This window comes from Ruditapes philippinarum, unplaced genomic scaffold, assembly GCF_026571515.1.
Source record: "Ruditapes philippinarum isolate M1 unplaced genomic scaffold, ASM2657151v2 ctg9618_1_1_1_1, whole genome shotgun sequence".
Lineage (NCBI taxonomy): Eukaryota > Metazoa > Mollusca > Bivalvia > Venerida > Veneridae > Ruditapes > Ruditapes philippinarum.
Window position 1 is genome coordinate 10216 of NW_026856057.1, and position 19775 is coordinate 29990.

At 30.6% G+C, this 19775-nt stretch overlaps 1 protein-coding gene across 1 annotated transcript in view; it reads right to left on the minus strand.

The window, feature by feature from the left end:
• Positions 1-237: 237 nt before the first annotated feature.
• The window catches only part of LOC132745271 (uncharacterized), a 46971-nt gene continuing 27433 nt past the window's right edge, over positions 238-19775 (minus strand). The window contains exons 3-10 of the mRNA XM_060734145.1: positions 12469-12563; positions 12039-12242; positions 10498-10704; positions 10300-10403; positions 9787-9919; positions 7596-7771; positions 6787-6949; positions 238-932 (exon numbers count right to left, since the gene is read on the minus strand). Coding sequence (XP_060590128.1) covers positions 649-932; positions 6787-6949; positions 7596-7771; positions 9787-9919; positions 10300-10403; positions 10498-10704; positions 12039-12242; positions 12469-12563 — 1366 coding nt within the window. The 3' untranslated portion in view covers positions 238-648. The remainder of the gene's footprint in view (positions 933-6786; positions 6950-7595; positions 7772-9786; positions 9920-10299; positions 10404-10497; positions 10705-12038; positions 12243-12468; positions 12564-19775) is intronic.

A 19775-nucleotide genomic window follows, 5' to 3' on the forward strand; every position in this document is an offset into this window, starting at 1 on the left:
ACCGACGGTTTATTGTGTACCTAAATACACAGCATCATAATAAATGTATACATGAATATATATACAAAGTATTTTTACTTTTCTATGTCAATGCTAATTTACCCGTTAATTGTTCCGAAGTATGTGCTTAGTTTCTCATTATAATTGTTAACTATTACACTATATGTAATTTGGTTTTAGTTCTGGTAACAAAAATAATGTTCATTTTTTACCAAATGATTTCAAACTGTTGATATGTAAAGATTTTTTTGATTTTTATTATTGTTTTGTTCAAATTTGCATTACATACGTCATCAATGTTTGTACATGTTGCTTGATATCGCTAAAACATACATTTTGTTAAATAAATTTCCTTAGAAACAGGGCTAATATTATAGCTGATGTAATAACTTTTTGAACCAGTTTCCGCTAAGAATTTGTTTTCAAAACTGATAAAGAAATACGCTATCAATAGCAATTCTCCTCATTTTACAATGTATATTTCATAATTCGTTTTTAAGAAAGCATAACATTGTGCACTTGATACAATAATAGAATGTCAAATAACACGTGCTCAATCCACTCCCTTAAAATATGACACCTAGAAAAAATAATTTGAAACACGAGCTATCAACAAAGACATGTCGACAATTGTATAGTCTAATTCCTTCAATTGAACTTCTTACATGTTCTGAAAAACAGTTCTCCATTCCAAGGTTCTTTTTCCACCACAAAGTATCCATCACGCGTTTCATCAGAGAAACCGTAACAAATACGATGCTGTGTATCAAGATAAACTCCGTTACACACGTCTTTTCTCCAATTTATGCAAGCTTGTTTACACGCTCTACTACTCATCCCTCTCCCACTGCCAAGGAAAAAGTTATTTATTTTCCTCCATCTAGGATACCACATATATCTGTCGCTGAATGAATTGATACATGCTTGAGTTCCTGAAATATGAAATACATATGTGAAAATTACATTAAATTATAGAATTGTTAAATTTTTTATAGAATTTAGTATACTGTTGTTTAGACTTTAATATTAATCTTTTAAAGGCTAGTATAAACGTTTTCATAGGCTTAAATATAATGTTTTATAGACAACTTCAAAAAATAATGTTTCATAGGCTACTTTATACTGTTTCATACGCTACTTTACATGTATAATGTTTTATAGACTGCAATAGAATTTCATATAGTGCTGAAAATTTCATGAGCTTAGGAACACCTTACTGGTCGCCGATCATAAACAGAGGGTTTAATATACCAAAATGTTTGGCCGGATCTCATGAATATGAAATGGAATCTAATTTTTTTCCGAATGTGGCGGGGGACTTAGAAATCCATGATGGCGTCCAAGACGGTCGCTAAAATGTGAAAATTATCATATAAAATCTTGTACGTTACTTGCGACAGTAAAAACAACAGCATATATTTCTTTTTATCATTTATATATCAGATTGCTTTAAAAGTGTAAAAATGTTTTTATTGTCAGAGATAGAAATTATGACAAAAAAATGTTGAAATCTTGTTATTTTCTAAAGATGTCCCATAAATTTAACATTCTTTTCTCTGTTATTTCATTATGAATGGGTTTCTCTCAAACTATCTTATTAAAACTTTTATGATATAAAATATGACATTCAATGTTCATATTTAATTATCTTCGTGTTAATGTCCAACCTAAGTCGCTAACATAAATTTCCTCCTTGATATCTTATAAGTTCATTATTTCTTTAAGAATCTCAAGTCATTATGCATTGCTTTAGTATGCAAAAAGCAGTGCTGAGAAAGCAAATTCAGATATAAATCACAATTAACAGCTACATAATATAGATTCACCGAAATAAGGAGAAATGCAATTTTCACACCCAGTTACCTATCAATTTATGCCATAACCAAAAATAATAACTCATAAGGTTTATGAAATTACGAAAACTAAAAAAGAAACATATATTATCATTTACTTGTCGTACACAATATTCTAGATTTTATTTAAAATCATTAAAATACTTCTAAATTCTTGTTTGCAGTCAATTTATAACAACAGCGGCTGTTGACTTTGTGGAACAACTACCATGATATTGTCTTTACTCAATGACAATGATTCATCTGACGTGTCCAAACCTTGTCCATAATAATGTGTATATATTGGTACACAAAGTGTCTTCTGTCTAAAAATCAGCTTTACAACAGCATGCACTTGTGCATGACTGCTTATTTTTTAAACAAACGCATGTTTCTGTACACAAGGGAATTCACACACTTACTCATTAAGTAACTAGGGAGCTGCTGCCGCTTTGCTTATCAATCGTGACGTGATTCAGGTCCCGTAGTTGTCATAGTCATACCCAAAATCAACAAGTGAAGGGAACTGATTATTTGCGGTTGTCGTGTAGCATGTCGCCATGTTTAAAGCTGAACAACACATTTCAGAAGATGAAAAGTAAGGCTATCTTCAGTTCGTGGTAAATTTCTAGGGTGAGCTTTTAGCTTTGCTACCATACATATTAATACAAAATTTATAACAGGCTAATTTTTCGAGCTCAGTAAGCATCAGCTCTTGACCAACCAATACCATACTAATTGGCATCATTTATTATCATCTTGAATACTTTTAGTTTCCTTTCCATTAAATTCGCTTGTTGTGTCACAACATGTTAAACAGTATACTGAAAGCAGAATAGTTAACTGTTTAGATGTCAGTTTCTGGTTAATATTGGTAACTGATATCAGTCGTCTGCAATCTGTATGAGCGGTAAATGTTCCAGTTGACAAATGTAAACATGTGGAGCAGATTCTTCATCATAATGTCATCTTCTTCTTTGTTAGCATTTTGTTGTAAAATCTCAACACTAGAATCCTGTGTAATCTTAACACCGTGTAAACGCCTTCCACCATTTACAACTTCTTGAGGTATCAGTTTGTTACAATCATTGTCATTAAGCGAGTATAATACTCTAGGCGTTTCTATTTTTGCACCACCACGCAAAATCATTTTCAAATCATTTGGAATTCGTAGATCTCCATAAACATGCACATTGCTTGCATTGGTGTTGTTAAGGTCACCCCTTTTCTTCTTTGTTTCTGACCTTAAACTGTCTTTCCTATATATAAAAAGCAATTTGAATGACTGGAACATTTTTGACATTTCACGAGCCTTTAAAGAGCATATGTTTGAAACTCGGATGCCATGCTTCTGAATGTTGCATGTTCAAATGTAAAAGGGAACATCTAAACAAGCGCCATGCAATCAAATATTTCCATCCTCTTCATCGCTCAACATTGCTTTTTACTCCGGAAAAAGGTCTTCAAGTTTCTTCTTGAAGTCAAATGTTCTCGTTTTGTAAACCTCAAAGGGGTAAAAGAAGTTTGTATCGAATATATCTATCATTGCTTTGACATCTTTTTATATTGGTTTTGTTCGCCTTTGTGGTCACAGTGGTGTTTTTTTTTACTTTGCCTGCTTGTGCTGCTTATACTATTATGAAATATTCCTAAATATCTTGAAGATATAGATCGTGCAGGAAACAAATATGCCAATGTATTTTCTCTCAAAGTGAGTTAAAAAATAGCTCCTGATCCTTTGATATCCTTGTTCTGTGTAGTTTCTAGTGCATAAATTAGCCATACATTGTTTAATTTTCTAAATGAAAACTTCGCTGTTTAAAATCCATTAAGAAATCCTTCATCTCCATCCTGCTGAAGAATTGTCATTTGAAGAAATTTGACTGTCATGTATCTGACATAAGTTGTTCGATTTGTTGCAAACATCAGAGGCATTAGTTGCATTTTGGCAAGCTGGTTATTACCTAGTCTGGAGATCTTGTTGACGCTATTAATACATTGAGAGGGGTTGAAACGTTTGATAGATGGTCATTTCAAAGTTAAAAGGTAGCAGATATTTTTCGACCATCCTCCCTGAACTCTTCTGACAAAGCCATCGACCTTTTTGACAAGATATCATAATATACTATATTATTATTATACCATATAGCTGACCCCAGGCTTAAATCGAAAGTGTGACAGCATAACTTTCACTTCAGCTGGCACATCTCTATTATTTTTACACACCAGGATTCAAAGGTGAAATGTAAGCGGTTGTACAAAGCTTCGTCAACCAGTTTAAATGCCAAAAGTGCTCTCTCAAAGTCCGTGCTTAACAGAATGTTATTTGCTGTGGCTGGAGCGTATGTTCTAGAATCAGTGAGTAGCAGCTTAAGACCTGCATCTCCATAAAGGTACCCGAGTAGCTTATCATTATGACTCCAACAAATCTCCAAAGCCTAGGTCAAATTTTGATAAAAAACACTTTCGATTGAGATATTTTGTTGATCATCTGAGATATCATCACCATCTGAGATACCATCACAGAAAATGGAACTACGACCAGCTGAATGAAGTATTCTCTCAACCTAACAATCCTTACAGTGTTCGGCTCTTTGGGATAATGTCATCTAGCATTAAAGGACGTTCAAACAGTACGTTGATCTTGTTTTTTATATGGAACTATTAAACAAAGTCCACCACCGGGCAGTGACTGGCAATCACATGCCCTGCGTTTCGGTAGTCTAGGAATCTGGCTTGTATCATATGCGGTACTACTGATCAGAATGCGTGTCATGGCATGTGTTGTCCGTTTTGCATCAACAGTTCGCTCTCGGATTCAACTGTCTGCCACTGCTTCCACTAGCTTTCCCCTTGGTCTTGGAAAAACATTAGAATTTATGCAAAAAGTTTTAAAACTTATAAAGCTACTTACCACGAAATGCATCTGTAGTTGAATGTCTAATAAAATATACAGAAATAATTTAACATTGTCTAAATTCTTTGCTATGGCGTATTTGTTTCAAAGGGAAGTAACTCGGTACTATATATATGGTTCTGAATTGAAATGATACTAATATTAATAATATCATCCTCATATTGTACAATAATTATAAATGTCTACTCTGAAATAATTTAAATAATAGATGTAAGTCTACATTAATGTAGCAAAACATTTTTTTTTCAATATTTTGAAATTTCAATTAATTTATTATTTTACCAATCCACTCAAATTGATCATGTATTAAGAAATGTTATTTTCTGTAAAAAAGGCCATAACAAAACATTAAAAACAAAACAAGTAAAAATAATAAAATAGCAAAATCATTTGTTTGGGCATTTTTGTCATATTTTTCTGTTTCTGACCTCCAAAAATAGTTTTACATCGAAAAGTATTGACATGAACGCATTTTCGAAACAACTTCAATACATGGATGGAACAAAATGGAATATATGCAGTTGTTTCTACTGCCAAAAATAATGAAATAAAATTTACATTGTAATATTCAGATTGCAGCAGCAATCTTGGACATCATCTCAGATTTCTAAGTCCCCCGGCACGTTTTGTTAAAAGTGAAATCCCATTTCGTATTGAAGAGATCTAGACGAACATTTTGATACACCCAGTATATGAAATCTCCTGTTTATGATCGAGGACCAGTTACTCCCCTAAATACGCAAGTTATTGGAGTCTATTTGCAGCTTTAAAATATTTCATAGGCAATAATATATTTTTTCATAGGCTAATATACAATGTTCATATGATATTACAAAATGGTCATATATAATGTAATGTTTTACAAAATATGATTAAATGTTTAACATAATTAAAGTTTCAAAGGCTACCATATAATTTTCAAAGGCTTCCATTTAATGTTTCATAGGCTACAATATAGTGTTCCATAAGCTCCTATAAAATATTATATAGGTTACTGCTACTATAATATGTTTCATAAACTGCGATGCAATGTTTCATCAGTTATTACTTATGTTTCATAGGCTACAATATAATGTTTGAAAAACAAAAATAAATGTTTCGAACGCTACTGTAAAATATTTTCTTGGCTGCTATATAATTTCTCTCTATAGCTAGTATGAAATAGTTTACAATAGCCTATGAAACGTAAGGTATACCTTAGAACAAAAGTATTTTCAAATTCTACTGGTTGGGGATAACTTCATTTGACACCTTTTGCATTGTTTCTGCCTTGAATGGACACCAGTGTTAAATTACTTAAACTATTATAGGATTGCAAGAAAGCTGACAGTCTTAAAAGTACCCGGACGTGCAGAAAGAATTCGAATCTAAAGTGTTAATGGCTATCAGGGACCTTACACGATAACAGATAAGACCTAGGTTAAATGTAGGTTTTATTTCTACCAATCCGTCACTATTTAAAATTAGATTTTGTTCAGGAATTGAAACCATGTTTTCATCTCCATCAAAGTAGCTAAGATATACTAATATTTCCTTCCTGTGTATTTAATAGAAACATACGATTACGCATGCTCTCGTTGAAAATTGTCTCCTAATGTAAAAAGGGAATCAAAATAGAATAGGGTAATAGATATTCATTGATACAGTATGTCAAAATACCCCACACACTATCACATACACTAAGATGTATGGGTGTAATAAAGCCATGCAATAAAAACGATATTACACATATCTAAAATTTTGAGGCGACGTCATTTGCGTAATATACAAACATAGCGTTAAAGCGCGCTAATGTTAGCGTTACAATGTATGCGCGTAAATTTTAAATGTAAACCGTTGTTGTTTTGAATTTGTGATAAAAAGAATATTATATTCGTGTAAATTCAAAATCAAATTTATTGAACTCGTTGTATAAAACAATATTTTGCTCGAAGCTACCATAATATGTTTTTATTCAACTCGTTCAATAGATTTAGTATTAAACCTACACTCAGTCAATATTCTATATATATATTGATAGTCTATTTAAAATTTTACCTTCTCTGTGCAACGTCAGATCATTGCCTTCCTTTACCCATTGTTGTTTAATATTTCTAAAAACATAAAATTCCTCCATATGTTCAACATATATTGATACATATTCCAGGTCCCAATCAGATAAGATATTATCACCATCATGTCCGATCTGTACACTGTCTATCTGAAAAAAAGTAAAATAAATGAAAATGAGAGATCCTAGATTACATCGGCACATTGTTACAAATATGCATTTCATAAAAATTATTTTAGGCAGACATTTATATATACAAAAATGACATATACTTTCGTTTCGATTTGAAAAGCGTTTTATCCAATTTGAAATGCATTAATTCAAGAAATGAATCAAATCATATTTTTTCGTCAAAATACAGGTTCATATGTTCCTGGTTGATATAATTTTAAGTCTAGTGTGTCAAGCGCTATGTGTTTTAGTTTTACCACCACATCATCTACAAACACAATTAATTCAGTCACATGATTTCTAAATACATCATCAATATTTTTCTGTGAACAAATATGATCAATTTATTGATTTATATTGAAAGCGCATAAAGTTATAATCTAACTTTTCAGCAAGAGCTAAACAATGGTTTATCCACATACAGTCTACGTAATTCAGGATTTAGTAGCGATTGGCAAGATTGATTAAGATGAAAATGTTTGCTTCAAATTCAATAGAACTCTCATAAAACTACCAATAATAAAATAAAAGAAACCAGTACAGATTAAAAAAAAATAAAAAGACCCCACTTTTTATAACACTATCACTTCTTTTTAAAATCATCAAAAATAATAACGTTACTTACTGGTCTTACATCTCTGGCAAATGTTCTGGTCTCGTCGACATCACCAGATTCAAATTTTCCCCTTAAGTCTATTCTTCTTGTACTTCCTTTAGAGCCAAACAGAGTTATGTAAACATGGGCATTTGTACCGGCACCGAAACGTTTTCCCGTTTTCGTACTGATCAAATACATTTTACCTTATCAAAAAGTAAAAGAAAATAAAATAATAACCTCTGTGACACACAATTTCAGTTAACGCACTGTGCATATATATGTATATGATATAACTCTGACACATTTTCAACAGAAAGGTCACTAAACTATTATGCAAATTAATGAAATCGGGTGGTATTTAAATTAATTAACAGGATCACGTGCAATTGAAGCAGAACATAATATAGTCAGTAGAGGATAGAAATTAAATGTTATATATATATATATTATTATTATAAATTATAATGTTTTAAATCTTAGATGTGAAAGTAGAACGGAACATTGATTATCAATTAACTTGATGTATTACATGAAACAACACTTGGGCACTTAATTACGGCGGCATTACAATTATTTGAACGAAAACATATTTGTTTTGATTAAGAATATTTTCTAAAAAATATTTTACATTAGTTTAAATCTCCGTATTTTTTATCAGAGTTCTTTGTTATAGCTATTTCTGTTGCCCTCTAGATATGCGGGATGTGATGTTTTAAAGGACTACGATCCAACTCACGTAAGAAACTATACAAACATATAACTTACATACAGGTATTTTGGAAAAGAAATAATAAAGATAAAACAGTAATTTTCAATCAATATGTTGCAAATACATATGTTTTATATAATTAAAAACGTTACATAGGAGTGAGATATATACGGAGTATTATTCTGTTAAAAGTTTTTGAGGCTTTGTAATTTGCTACCATCAGCTTTTGTGCTTTAGTTAAACCTATAGTCTGTCCCATCAAATTTGAACATTCCATTTTTTATTTAATATATTAGTAAAACCATTTAAATAAGTGTCATGTTAAGCCTTTCATATTATTTTCAAAGTAAAAGGGGCATAACTCTGCCAAAAATCATCGAACCATGACCAAATTCAAACTTGACCTGTATTTTCTCATGACATATCCATACGTCAAGTTTGAGTTGAACGTGTTTTACCGTTTGGCAAAGTTATGTCCCTTTCACTTTGAAAATAATACAGATACATCTTAAGCAGTTTAAGTTTGAATTTGGTCGTGGTTCAATGATTTAAGACAAACTTATCTTTCCTGAATGTTGGAAAAATTTTGAACTTTCAGTTTCAGCACTCATACTTTAGCCTTTATTTTGGCTACAAATATGCAATATGCTATTTTCAAAGTAAAAGGGGCATAACTCTGCCAAAAATCATCGAACCATGACCAAATTCGAACTTGACCTGTATTTTCTCATGACATATCCATGTATAAAATTTGAGTTGAATGTGTGCAACCGTTCTTAAGATAATGAACGGAAACTAATGATGACGGAATGACAGAACGACGGAACAGGGTAACACTATATGCCCCGGCCATTACATGGCGGGGGCATAAAAATGTATTCTTGAATTTTCCACCAATGATACATATGACTTGGAGGTGGAGTCCGTATTAAAATGTATTCTTGAATTAACATAAATTTATAGGTTCTGAATCATTATTAAATTACCAATAGCTACATGTAGTCGTCGTTATGTCATGTGTTGTTGTGTAAAATACTCAACGTATTGTTTGTATTTACTTCTTCAACATACTTTTGAACAACATTCCTTCAGATTTATATATTTCTATGACTTGTTTGAAAATGAGTTGAAAGAAAAAAAAGAAAGTAGTTTACACATTTCAAAGCGGTTACAATCAACGTAAATTACCAAAAATACTCAACAAAAATATGAGGGAATAGCCCTTCTTGCGTTAGTCACGCAGTATAAATATGATGTTTAATTTTGTACATTGTTATCGATGGCACATAACATGTCAATAATTACTTGAAACTTGAATACCTTTACTTTTTTAAATCAATGCGCACTGTCTAACGTATATTTTCTTGTGTTTGCTCATATGAAGGCATGTATATTTTAAAATAAGTGATCAATATTTTTGATATACAGTATATGTCGATCCGTTCGTAATTGATTAATACTCATGTCTATTTCTTTTATTTCGGATTAAGGAAAAACCTCTCCACTTACTTTCAAGACAAACTGGAAATTTATTCTTTTCTTTATCAAATTCTCCATATCTACTTGTGGTAAAAAATTCATCTAGGTATACTTTGTTAAATTCAACATATAATTCATAACCGTCGCTACAGAAAACTTCAATCTAGGAAAGAAAAAAACAAACACATTATATAATATTCAGTAGATAGTATACAAAACGTCATTGTTACAAAACACTCTAATGTAGCAAATATCTCCCAATAATTTTGATATGCAGGAGATATTCAAAGATATGTTCATATAATGGCTACATTATCTTTCTCATAAACATTGAATAAACTTGTTTTGGTTTGTTTAAAATAAAAGTATTATTTACAATGTGAATACTGAATGTGATAATATTACGAGAGTGACAGTTATATGCTCAAATGAAAACGCTACTGTTCACGACTGTTCTTACTACTAAATTCAGGTCAGACGATATTTCTATTGGTACTAAGTTATAAATTTCGGAAAATATCAAGGTTCTTACGTTACACTCACCCTTTCATTTGGTTCAATATATTTGTTCCTATCTAATATGTTTCTCTTCGAATCTCGATATAGTGTGAATGGTCTGTAAGGGTAACCAACGAGCGAACTCTTCGCTGCAAATACAAAATTTATCTGAGTATTGTGGAGACAGCAAGAGAGGCATGCAAATAAAACACTGAGAAAAGGTAACAACACAACTTTACTCACCCTCAATACATGTAGGAGCCTCTTGAATTTTGCCCCGTATGCACCGTCTTTTCTGTGGCGATGGCAGTGGTTGATTTCTATTGTCGTAGAACGCGTACCCTTTTTTACACCGCATCCAAACCATTTCATTGCTTGATATTCTTGACGTAAATTCAGAACCGTCCTCATGTTTATATTCAGTATGACGCCTTGCCGTTTCACACAATTCTATTTTTAAAATATACTTTCTTTACTTTTACTTATCATGAAATAAATCATATTCAAATCCACTGTAATAAGTTATAAATTTTAAAAGAAACAAAACTAATAACAGTATTCTTTTTTTGTTTCCAATAATAAGAAGTTGTGTCATAATTCCAGAAATTCTCCTTTAAGCTTCTATTCCATACATTTCAGTTTGAAATAAAAAAAAAACAAAAGATAAAATTTCACCACAGACTCGGTGGAACTAGAGGTTAATACATGTATTGTCCGACGACAAACCATCTGTAAATAGTTTTTGCAAAGTTTATCATGCTGTAATTTTAAACTGTTGCAACGTTTTTATTTTGTAGATATTGACTTAAATTATAAACACACCCGTTAACTGTTGGTTGAGGGTAGAACAGTTGTGCGTTTGGTAATTGTTATTTTATTCTATAATCGACTGCTGAACACTATATAATGGTTTTTCAGTTTCAAACTGACATTGATATAGTAAATTTATATAGTAAATATGACCTGAATCAAGCCGTCTTACTCGCTACATGTTAATAGCGATAACTTATATATGTGCAAAATGAAACTAAGCAACCATTGGGTAGCCGTTTTCACGTGGAAACGGCATATTTTACGTCTTCGCAAATTTAATTACTGTAAAAATAAGCTTTTTAGTCCCGTTTTGGACGGGAGAGTAGCTTAAGCGTGAGTATTAAATGTTAGGGGCCTTAACATTTAAAGACGCATGTAAAAGCAAAGATTTACATCGAATTATATCAAGTTATTTTTTTATGTTGTTCTTTGATATATTGAAGGCAAAGCAAATGACATGCAAATAATGCAGTAAGACAAAGCCAAGAGCAGTCGAAAATCGCTTAGTTCATATAGCAACAAGCAAATATAAAACTAATCATTAACCATCTATGTCTTCCTTATTGCAATAAAATAACTTCTGGTCAATGTTTTATTTTCTGTTATAATTATATTTTTATGTTATAGTTGTATCAGAGGAAAAAGATTATGTACTATTTCTGTTATCGCAAGATTTTGAATTAACGATTATAGAGCACTTACATAAAACTTTTTAAAATGTTGTTTACAATGCAAATAACTCTAGAAACACATAAAGAAACAGTCCTTTTTTATAAGTATATGTTAGGATTGGCCTAGCTCTATTAAAAAGTTTATTTCATTCACGAAAAAACTAACATCATGAGTGCTCACGTGCGTAAAGTAACCATTTTTATCATGATCTCATTGTCTAAGTACGTATGAATATTGGTTCGATGAGATGATGTTTTGAAACTGAATATGAGTACATCTGACCAAAAAATAGAATAAACCTTCTACACATGCCACACTCGGCTCCAGTGTGCCATTGTTGTTCCGGATATTTGTACAATCTTCCTTATTAACTGGTACATTGTCATCCCTTTCAACCTCAAAGCCTTTGTTGCAGCAGATCTTGTATGATTCACCGTGCGAGACTTTGCCTCGTTTCCATCCCCACAAATACCCATCGTTTGGAACATATCTGTCGACTTTTTCTAAGGTATAAAATATTTATTATACAGTGTAAAGTATAAATGTAATAGTTTTCGTATGTAATAATTCGATCTAACAGATATATGGTGCTGCCAAGCACTTGAAAGAAAGATCACGACACATGTTTTGACATTTAAGATAAAACGACATCACAAATCATTGATATTAAAAATATCTATTCAAATTTGATAAACGGAAAATTTAAAATTATCTGTCAAATCGACTGACTGAAACACTTTGGAGGTGGGGGTTCCCATCGTAGATTATTTTCACACGTAGAATGCTGAACATTGCTTGGCATCATAGAGTAATTTTCGTCACAACTGAAATATAAAACAAATGTGTCATGTACGGAGACGTCAATTATTAAACAAAATGGATATATTGTATGACTCAAGACCTTTGGTGTTTTTATTCGACATACTGCATGTTTCATACTTATTTTTTTCAACAAGCTAAAAAAACGAATTCGAATTATTTGAAAGCCGATCTTGAATAATCGTTCATTTGAAATCTAAAGTGTCCTAATTCACATTAAGCTGCACACCGCGTATAATTCGACATTTTAAAAAAAAAAACATCAAGTTCACGAAGATGAATTATAAAATATTTGAGACAGAAGTTTTTATTTTCAAAGCAACATATCAAACCCGATAACACGTTAAATAATGACCGCTACATAACTGATTATACGCCGCGTGCACTCAGCGTCTAGTTGACATGCATGCAATGTGCATGCAATGGGGGGAATTGTAGTTTTGCCTTTGTGTTCTTGTTGTTTTTTTTTGTTTGTTTTGTTTTTAAAAAATCATACTGTTTAAAAATTTCTTATAAAAATATCTGTTCTGATGTACAACATTTCACCGACCTACAAGGTTTTAAAGTAAACGTTTAACTAAAGTGATAGTGCCATGTTTGAATGTCATATTCTTTTTATCATTATCTAATCAGCCAGTCTATATCCAATGACGGGAACCAAATTCGGACAGGGAAGAATGGCTATGACAAATATACTAAAATAAATTCTAGGTCAATATGCAATCTTGCCTTTAATCAAGTAATTTAATTTTAATGAATAAATAAACAACACATAACTAAGAATTGTTTATATTTAAACAGCCTCCGGAATAAGTTTGCAAATCCGGAATTTTCGCAAACTCAACTACCCTTTTTAACATAGTTTCAATACAAAAAGTTAAATCAAACAGTAATTTGGATAAAAATAGACGATTATTGACCGATTACACAAAGATAGCGCAATAATTAAACGCTGTGTGAGCGTTCAAAGTGTGACCTCCCATGGGGTTTTTCAATTCTCCCACGGGTTTTTACGTATCCCACTGGGACTTTAGTGGGGTTGAAACCCCATTTCTTAAAGTGGGAGAATAAAACCGTGGGAGAAATTTTTTTTTTTTTTCTAAATATTTTTACATGTGTTAAATATATAATACTCATAATAAACTTATAAGTATTCGAGGAATATATTTAAAGAATTTTGCAATTCTCCCATTGGCTGAACTAACCCATTTAGTAAATGGGAGAAATCTCCCAAAATTAAAATGGTGCGGAAACCTCCCAAAATTAAAATGGGAGAAATCTCCCATGATAGCTAACTTGGAGAAATACCCCATTACAGCGTGATGGGAGAATACCATTATGGGAGAATTCATCTATATCTTTTTTTTTGTTTTACTTATTGGAACGGAAGTTTAACAGTAAAAGTTTTTCTACATGTTAATATTCGGTTCCGACCTTTTTAAAATGAAATAGGTCCGATCCAATTAGTTATTTATTTACTCAATTAATTAATTTTTGATTTATTTATTAGTTAATTTATTAATTCTAAATAAATTCATTCATTCATTCATTCAATTAATTATAAATATATAAATAAATAAATAGAAAAATAAATAATTAAATTAACATATTGATAAATTAATATATTAATAAACTAATAAATTAATACACTTATCAATTAATTAAATAAATAAATCAATAAATAAATAAGTTAATTAATAGATTGACAAATTGATGAATTAATAAATAAATAAATTATTTTTTTTAATAAATTGATTAAATAAATTAATTAATTAATTGGTTTATGAATTAATGTTACAAATGTCCAATTAGTCTAATAATGAATTAAAAAAGATCTGAAATATTTTGATTTCGCTTGGATTATTACCTTAAGTTTCATAAATATTAATAGCGACTGTTTTTTTCTAATCATATAAATATATAAATGTATATTTCTTTCCATTAATTTATAGTATTTGTTCTGTGTAGTTAGTTATTATTTATAGTAGGATATAATTTTATGATTAGTATGATATTTTCGTGTTATTATAAATGTTTTACTAGTCTCTTATAATTCAATGATTGAATGGTCAGGTACTTTTCTGTGTTTTATGTTTGCTTATGAATTTTATTTGTGTATGTGCATGAATGAGACTTAAATAAATAAATATTATTATACATTGTAGAAATACTCAAAAAAATTGTTTAAACAGTATGACAGTCAATTTAATTAATTAATTCTAAATAAATAAATTCATTCATTCATTCATTCATTCATTCATTCATTCATTCATTCAATTAATTATAAATATATAAATAAATAGAAAAATAAATAATTAAATAAAGAAATCAATAATTAATGAATAGATTGATAAATTGATGAATTAATAAATAAATATTTTTTTTAATAAATTGATTAAATAAATAAATTAATTAATTGTATGACAGTCAACTGTACATTAAATGCGGGCGGTGTGTGGTTAGTGCAGTTCTAATTAGCAATGAGATCAATTATCTTTTATTACCCTTCATGATGGGGCTTTTTCTTAACAGCATAATTATAAGAGACACACACACACACAAAAAGAAAAAAAAAAGAAAAAAAACACGGTTTAAAAGAATAATAAAAAAAGAAAAAAATGGATGTTGATCATTTGAAAATGAATAGTTCATATATAATAATGTAAGTTAACAAATTATATATATACATGTACGCTGCAAATAACAGAAATTAGACCGTTAAGGATGTTTTTCGTCTGCTTCATTGATCTCTTTCTTTCTTTGTTTACAATCCAGTTGAATTATTGAATGGCTATTTGTTCTAAAAACGGCGTATTTGAAAATCGTGTTGGCACGTTCATTTAGAGCACTTACATAACAAAAGCATTTTTGTTGACATAAATATAACTTATACAACACGCCAAATGAAAGAAAACATAGTTTGATGTATAAGCGAGGAAAAGAAATACACATAAGTATAACTGACATGAAGGTTAACAAAGTAATATCCCACGTCATCAATTAGAATGGCAAAAGAAATTACCGATTATTTATTTATTTAAATTATTTATTTATTTATTTATTTATTTATTAGTTTATTTATTATCAATTATAAATTTATAAATTCTAAATAAATAAATAAATAAATAAATAAATAAATAAATAAATAAATAAATAAATAAATAAATAAATAAATAAATAAATAAATAAATAAATAAATAAATTCATTCATTCATTCATTCATTCATTCATTCATTCATTCAATTATAAATATATAAATAGAAAGAAAATAAATAATTGAATTAATATATTGATAAATAATAAATTGATAATCTAATAAATTAATTAACTTATAAATTAATTAAATAAATAAATTTATAAGTCAATTTATAAATAAATAAACCAATAAGTTAATAAATTGATTAAATAAATAAAGAAATTGGTTTATAAATTAATAATTTAATTCATTCATTAAAGTAACAAATGTCCAATTAGTCTGAAATTGATTTAGAATAGATCTGAAATATTATGATTTCGATTGGATAATTACCGTAAGTTTCATAAACTTCATTCTATCGATAAAATTGAGAAGTCAATTTCATCCATTAATATAAAAATGACAGACATAGAATCAAAAATGAAATCATTCGGTACTAGGATCACTGAAACTGAAAAATGCTGTGAATACTTGTCTAAGGACAATGATTCGATACATCGTGAACTTAAAGACACACGAAGTGACCTGAAAAATATAAAAAAGGATTTTAACTTTGTAGAATCACAATCCACTCAGATATGCGGGGTGCAGGAGAAACTTGAACAGCAGGTTATAAATCTAGAAATGCAGTCACTGCAGAATAACCTTCTGTTTTATGGATTTCCCGAGGAACCAGACGAGAACTGCGGAAACCTAATAAAAGAGCTATGCAGAGATACGTTGAAATTGTCTGACGCTGAAACATTTGGGTTTGAGAAACCCCCCTATCGTCTTGGAAAACGTTCGCCTGGAAAAACACGTCCTATTTTAGCACGTTTTATACACACTCATCAGCGAGAACGTGTAAGGTCTGCGTCTTTCGATCAAGCAGACGACTTGAGGGATGTAGCACGTGGGATCGGGATTCAGCTACCTAGGGCAGTGCGTGATGCTAGAAGACCGCTGTATCCGAAAATGGAAGAGGCGAAAAAGGCCGGTAAATCTGTAAAATTCATCGGGACAAAATTATTCATTAATAATGTAGAATACAAACCGAGTAGTGATTACTAGAGATGTCATGAAGAGTTACCCTTAAATGTACTGTGTTGGAATGTCAACGGACTAATAAGACATATTACTGATAATGATTTTATTTCGTTTATATCTAGTTATGATTTAGTGTTTCTAAATGAGACTTGGATTTCGAAAACTGACTTATATAGATATGATATTTCTGGATTTACTTGCATTCAACTTAGTGGAAATAAGGTAAAAAGAACAGTAGCAGAGGTAGATACAGTGGCGGTATTTCTTTATACTTTAATAATGATATTAAAAAATATATAACTGTAGCAGAAATGAACCAATATGGATATATGTGGATTAAATTAAGTCAAGAACTATTTTCATTTAATGAAGATGTATTTATATGTCACTTGTATATACCTCCCGTAAATTCTAAGGTAATTAAACAGGAGGAATTTGATTTTTTTGAAAATTTAGAAAATGATATTTTGAAATATAACGAATTAGGCAAAATATACGTAACTGGCGATTTTAATAGTCGCACCGCCGATTTGCCTGACTATTTTTTATTTGATAAATACTTAGACGAAAACTACCCTTTTGTTAACCGAATAAATATACCCGAACGAGTTAACAGAGACCACGTGATTGATACGCACGGGCGTCGTCTGCTGGATTTGTGTATATCAACCGGTTTGTCGATAGCAAACGGTAGGGTGTCACATGACCGCGATACGGGCGATTACACGTACTGTTCACATCAAGGGCAAAGTACTGTAGACTACTTACTATTAAACCGTCATGATTTCGACTCATTATTGAGTTTCGAAATTCTCGATTTCAACTCATTTTCGGACCACGCGCCTTTAACGTTTAGTTTGCCTAGAAAGAATTTAAACAAAAACTATCAGTCAGTACCTTCTGTTGATAATACATCTACACAAAGAATTGTATGGGATCAAAATAAAGTCAGTCTTTTTACAGAAAATATAAATAATAAAAGAAATACGTTTTTGCAATTATCAAACGCTTTAAATATAGAACCAATAAATGTTGTTGTTCAAAAATTTTCATCGGAACTTTTAAAATCTGCTTCTGATGTATTCAGACAACAAACAAACGTAGAAAAAATTAATACTCGCCAAAACAAAAATAAATGGTTTGACTATGCTTGTTTACGCGAAAAAAAGCAGTTCAATAGCGTCCGAAATAATTTCTTGCGTAACAGAGATAATGATGATATCAGACGGAACTTTGTGCACGCGCGAACAAAATATAATAAAGTTAAAAAAATCGCGAAACGAAAATTCAAAATTAACGAGGGCAAAAGACTAGAAGATCTAGCAAAGAAAAATCCTAGAAATTTCTGGAAAACCCTGAAAAAAATAAATAAGAATGTCATAGACAACCCAGAATCTCTTAATATTAATGACCTACGTGATCATTTTTAAAACACTTTTTGGGGAAACCAGCTCAAACGATATATGAGTGGTAATGTCTTCGTCGGTTCCGAAATTTCGGAAATTGATATAAATTTTACAGAAACAGAGTTACGGACTGCCATTTTTTCGCAGAAAAATAATAAATCGCCAGGCAGTGATCAGATTACTAGCGAAATGCTAAAAACCTCATATGATATTATTTCCCCCTTTTTATTAAACCTGTATAACAAATTATTTAATACAGTAATATCCAGTAAGTTGGGGTGAAGGAATAATCGCCCCCATATTTAAAAAAGGAGATGTAAATAAGGCTGAGAATTATCGTGGCATTACTCTTATTAATACATTAGCAAAAACCTATTCACAATTACTTTTGAATAGGTTAACTTCCTGGTCAAACAAATATGAGAAAATTTCCAAAAACCAATTTGGCTTTCAAAAGGGTAAATCGATAACTGATTGTATATTTATTCTCCATTCTATTATTCTTAAGGTACTTAATTCTAGGAAAAAGCTATATTGCGCCTTTATAGATTACCAACAATGCTTTGATAAAATAGATAGATATTTTTTATATGAAAAAACTTGTTGCTGCAAATCTCAGTTCCAAATTTGTTCGAGCTATCAAATCGATGTATACTGTAGTAAAATCATGTGTAAAGTTTAAAAATACATATTCCGATTTCTTCAATTGTGATATCGGTCTCAAGCAGGGAGACCCGAGCTCGCCTCTGCTGTTCATGCTCTTCGTTAGTGATATAATACAAAACATAAACACTGACATAGATGATATATTTAGTCTAAATGAACAAAAATTATTTCTCATTCTATATGCAGATGATCAAGTGCTGTTTGCAATGTCCCCTGAAAGTTTACAGTCAATGTTAAATGACGTCGTTGTTTATTGTAATACTTGGGTTTGAAAATAAATACGTCAAAAACCAAGGTCATGATCTTTGAAAAGGGAAGAACCACAAATTTTTCTTTTTATATTAATGACACACAACTTGAAATAGTAGACTCTTTTAAGTACTTAGGAATTACTCTTTTTAAAAATGGCAATTGGTCGAGGACACAAAAATGTATTGCTCAGCACGCATCGTTTGCATTATTTAATTTGTTTCGTTTGTTTAATAACGCAGAATTTACTTTTTCAAAGAAATTTTACTTATTTGACACGTTGGTTGGTTCAGTTCTTAACTTTGGATCTGAGATTTGAATTTGGGGCACCATAAGGCCAGGGAGATAGAAGTTGTACACACGAAATTTTTACGACGAATACTTTGCGTTAAACGATCAACCAACCTATCGGCACTATATGGTGAAACTGGGCGTTTTCCCCTTGAAATTATGCGAAAGATTACTATGTTAAAATACTGGATGAAAAATATTATCGCAAAACTCAAATTCACTGATTTTACAGACATTTCTAATGCTTAAAAATGACACTGACTTTAATAGACATTACGCACGAAATAACTGGGCGTACCAAATCAAGACTATACTAGATAGCCATGGTTTTAGTTATATTTGGATCACCAATTTGAAATCGACATTCCTTTCGATGAAATTAA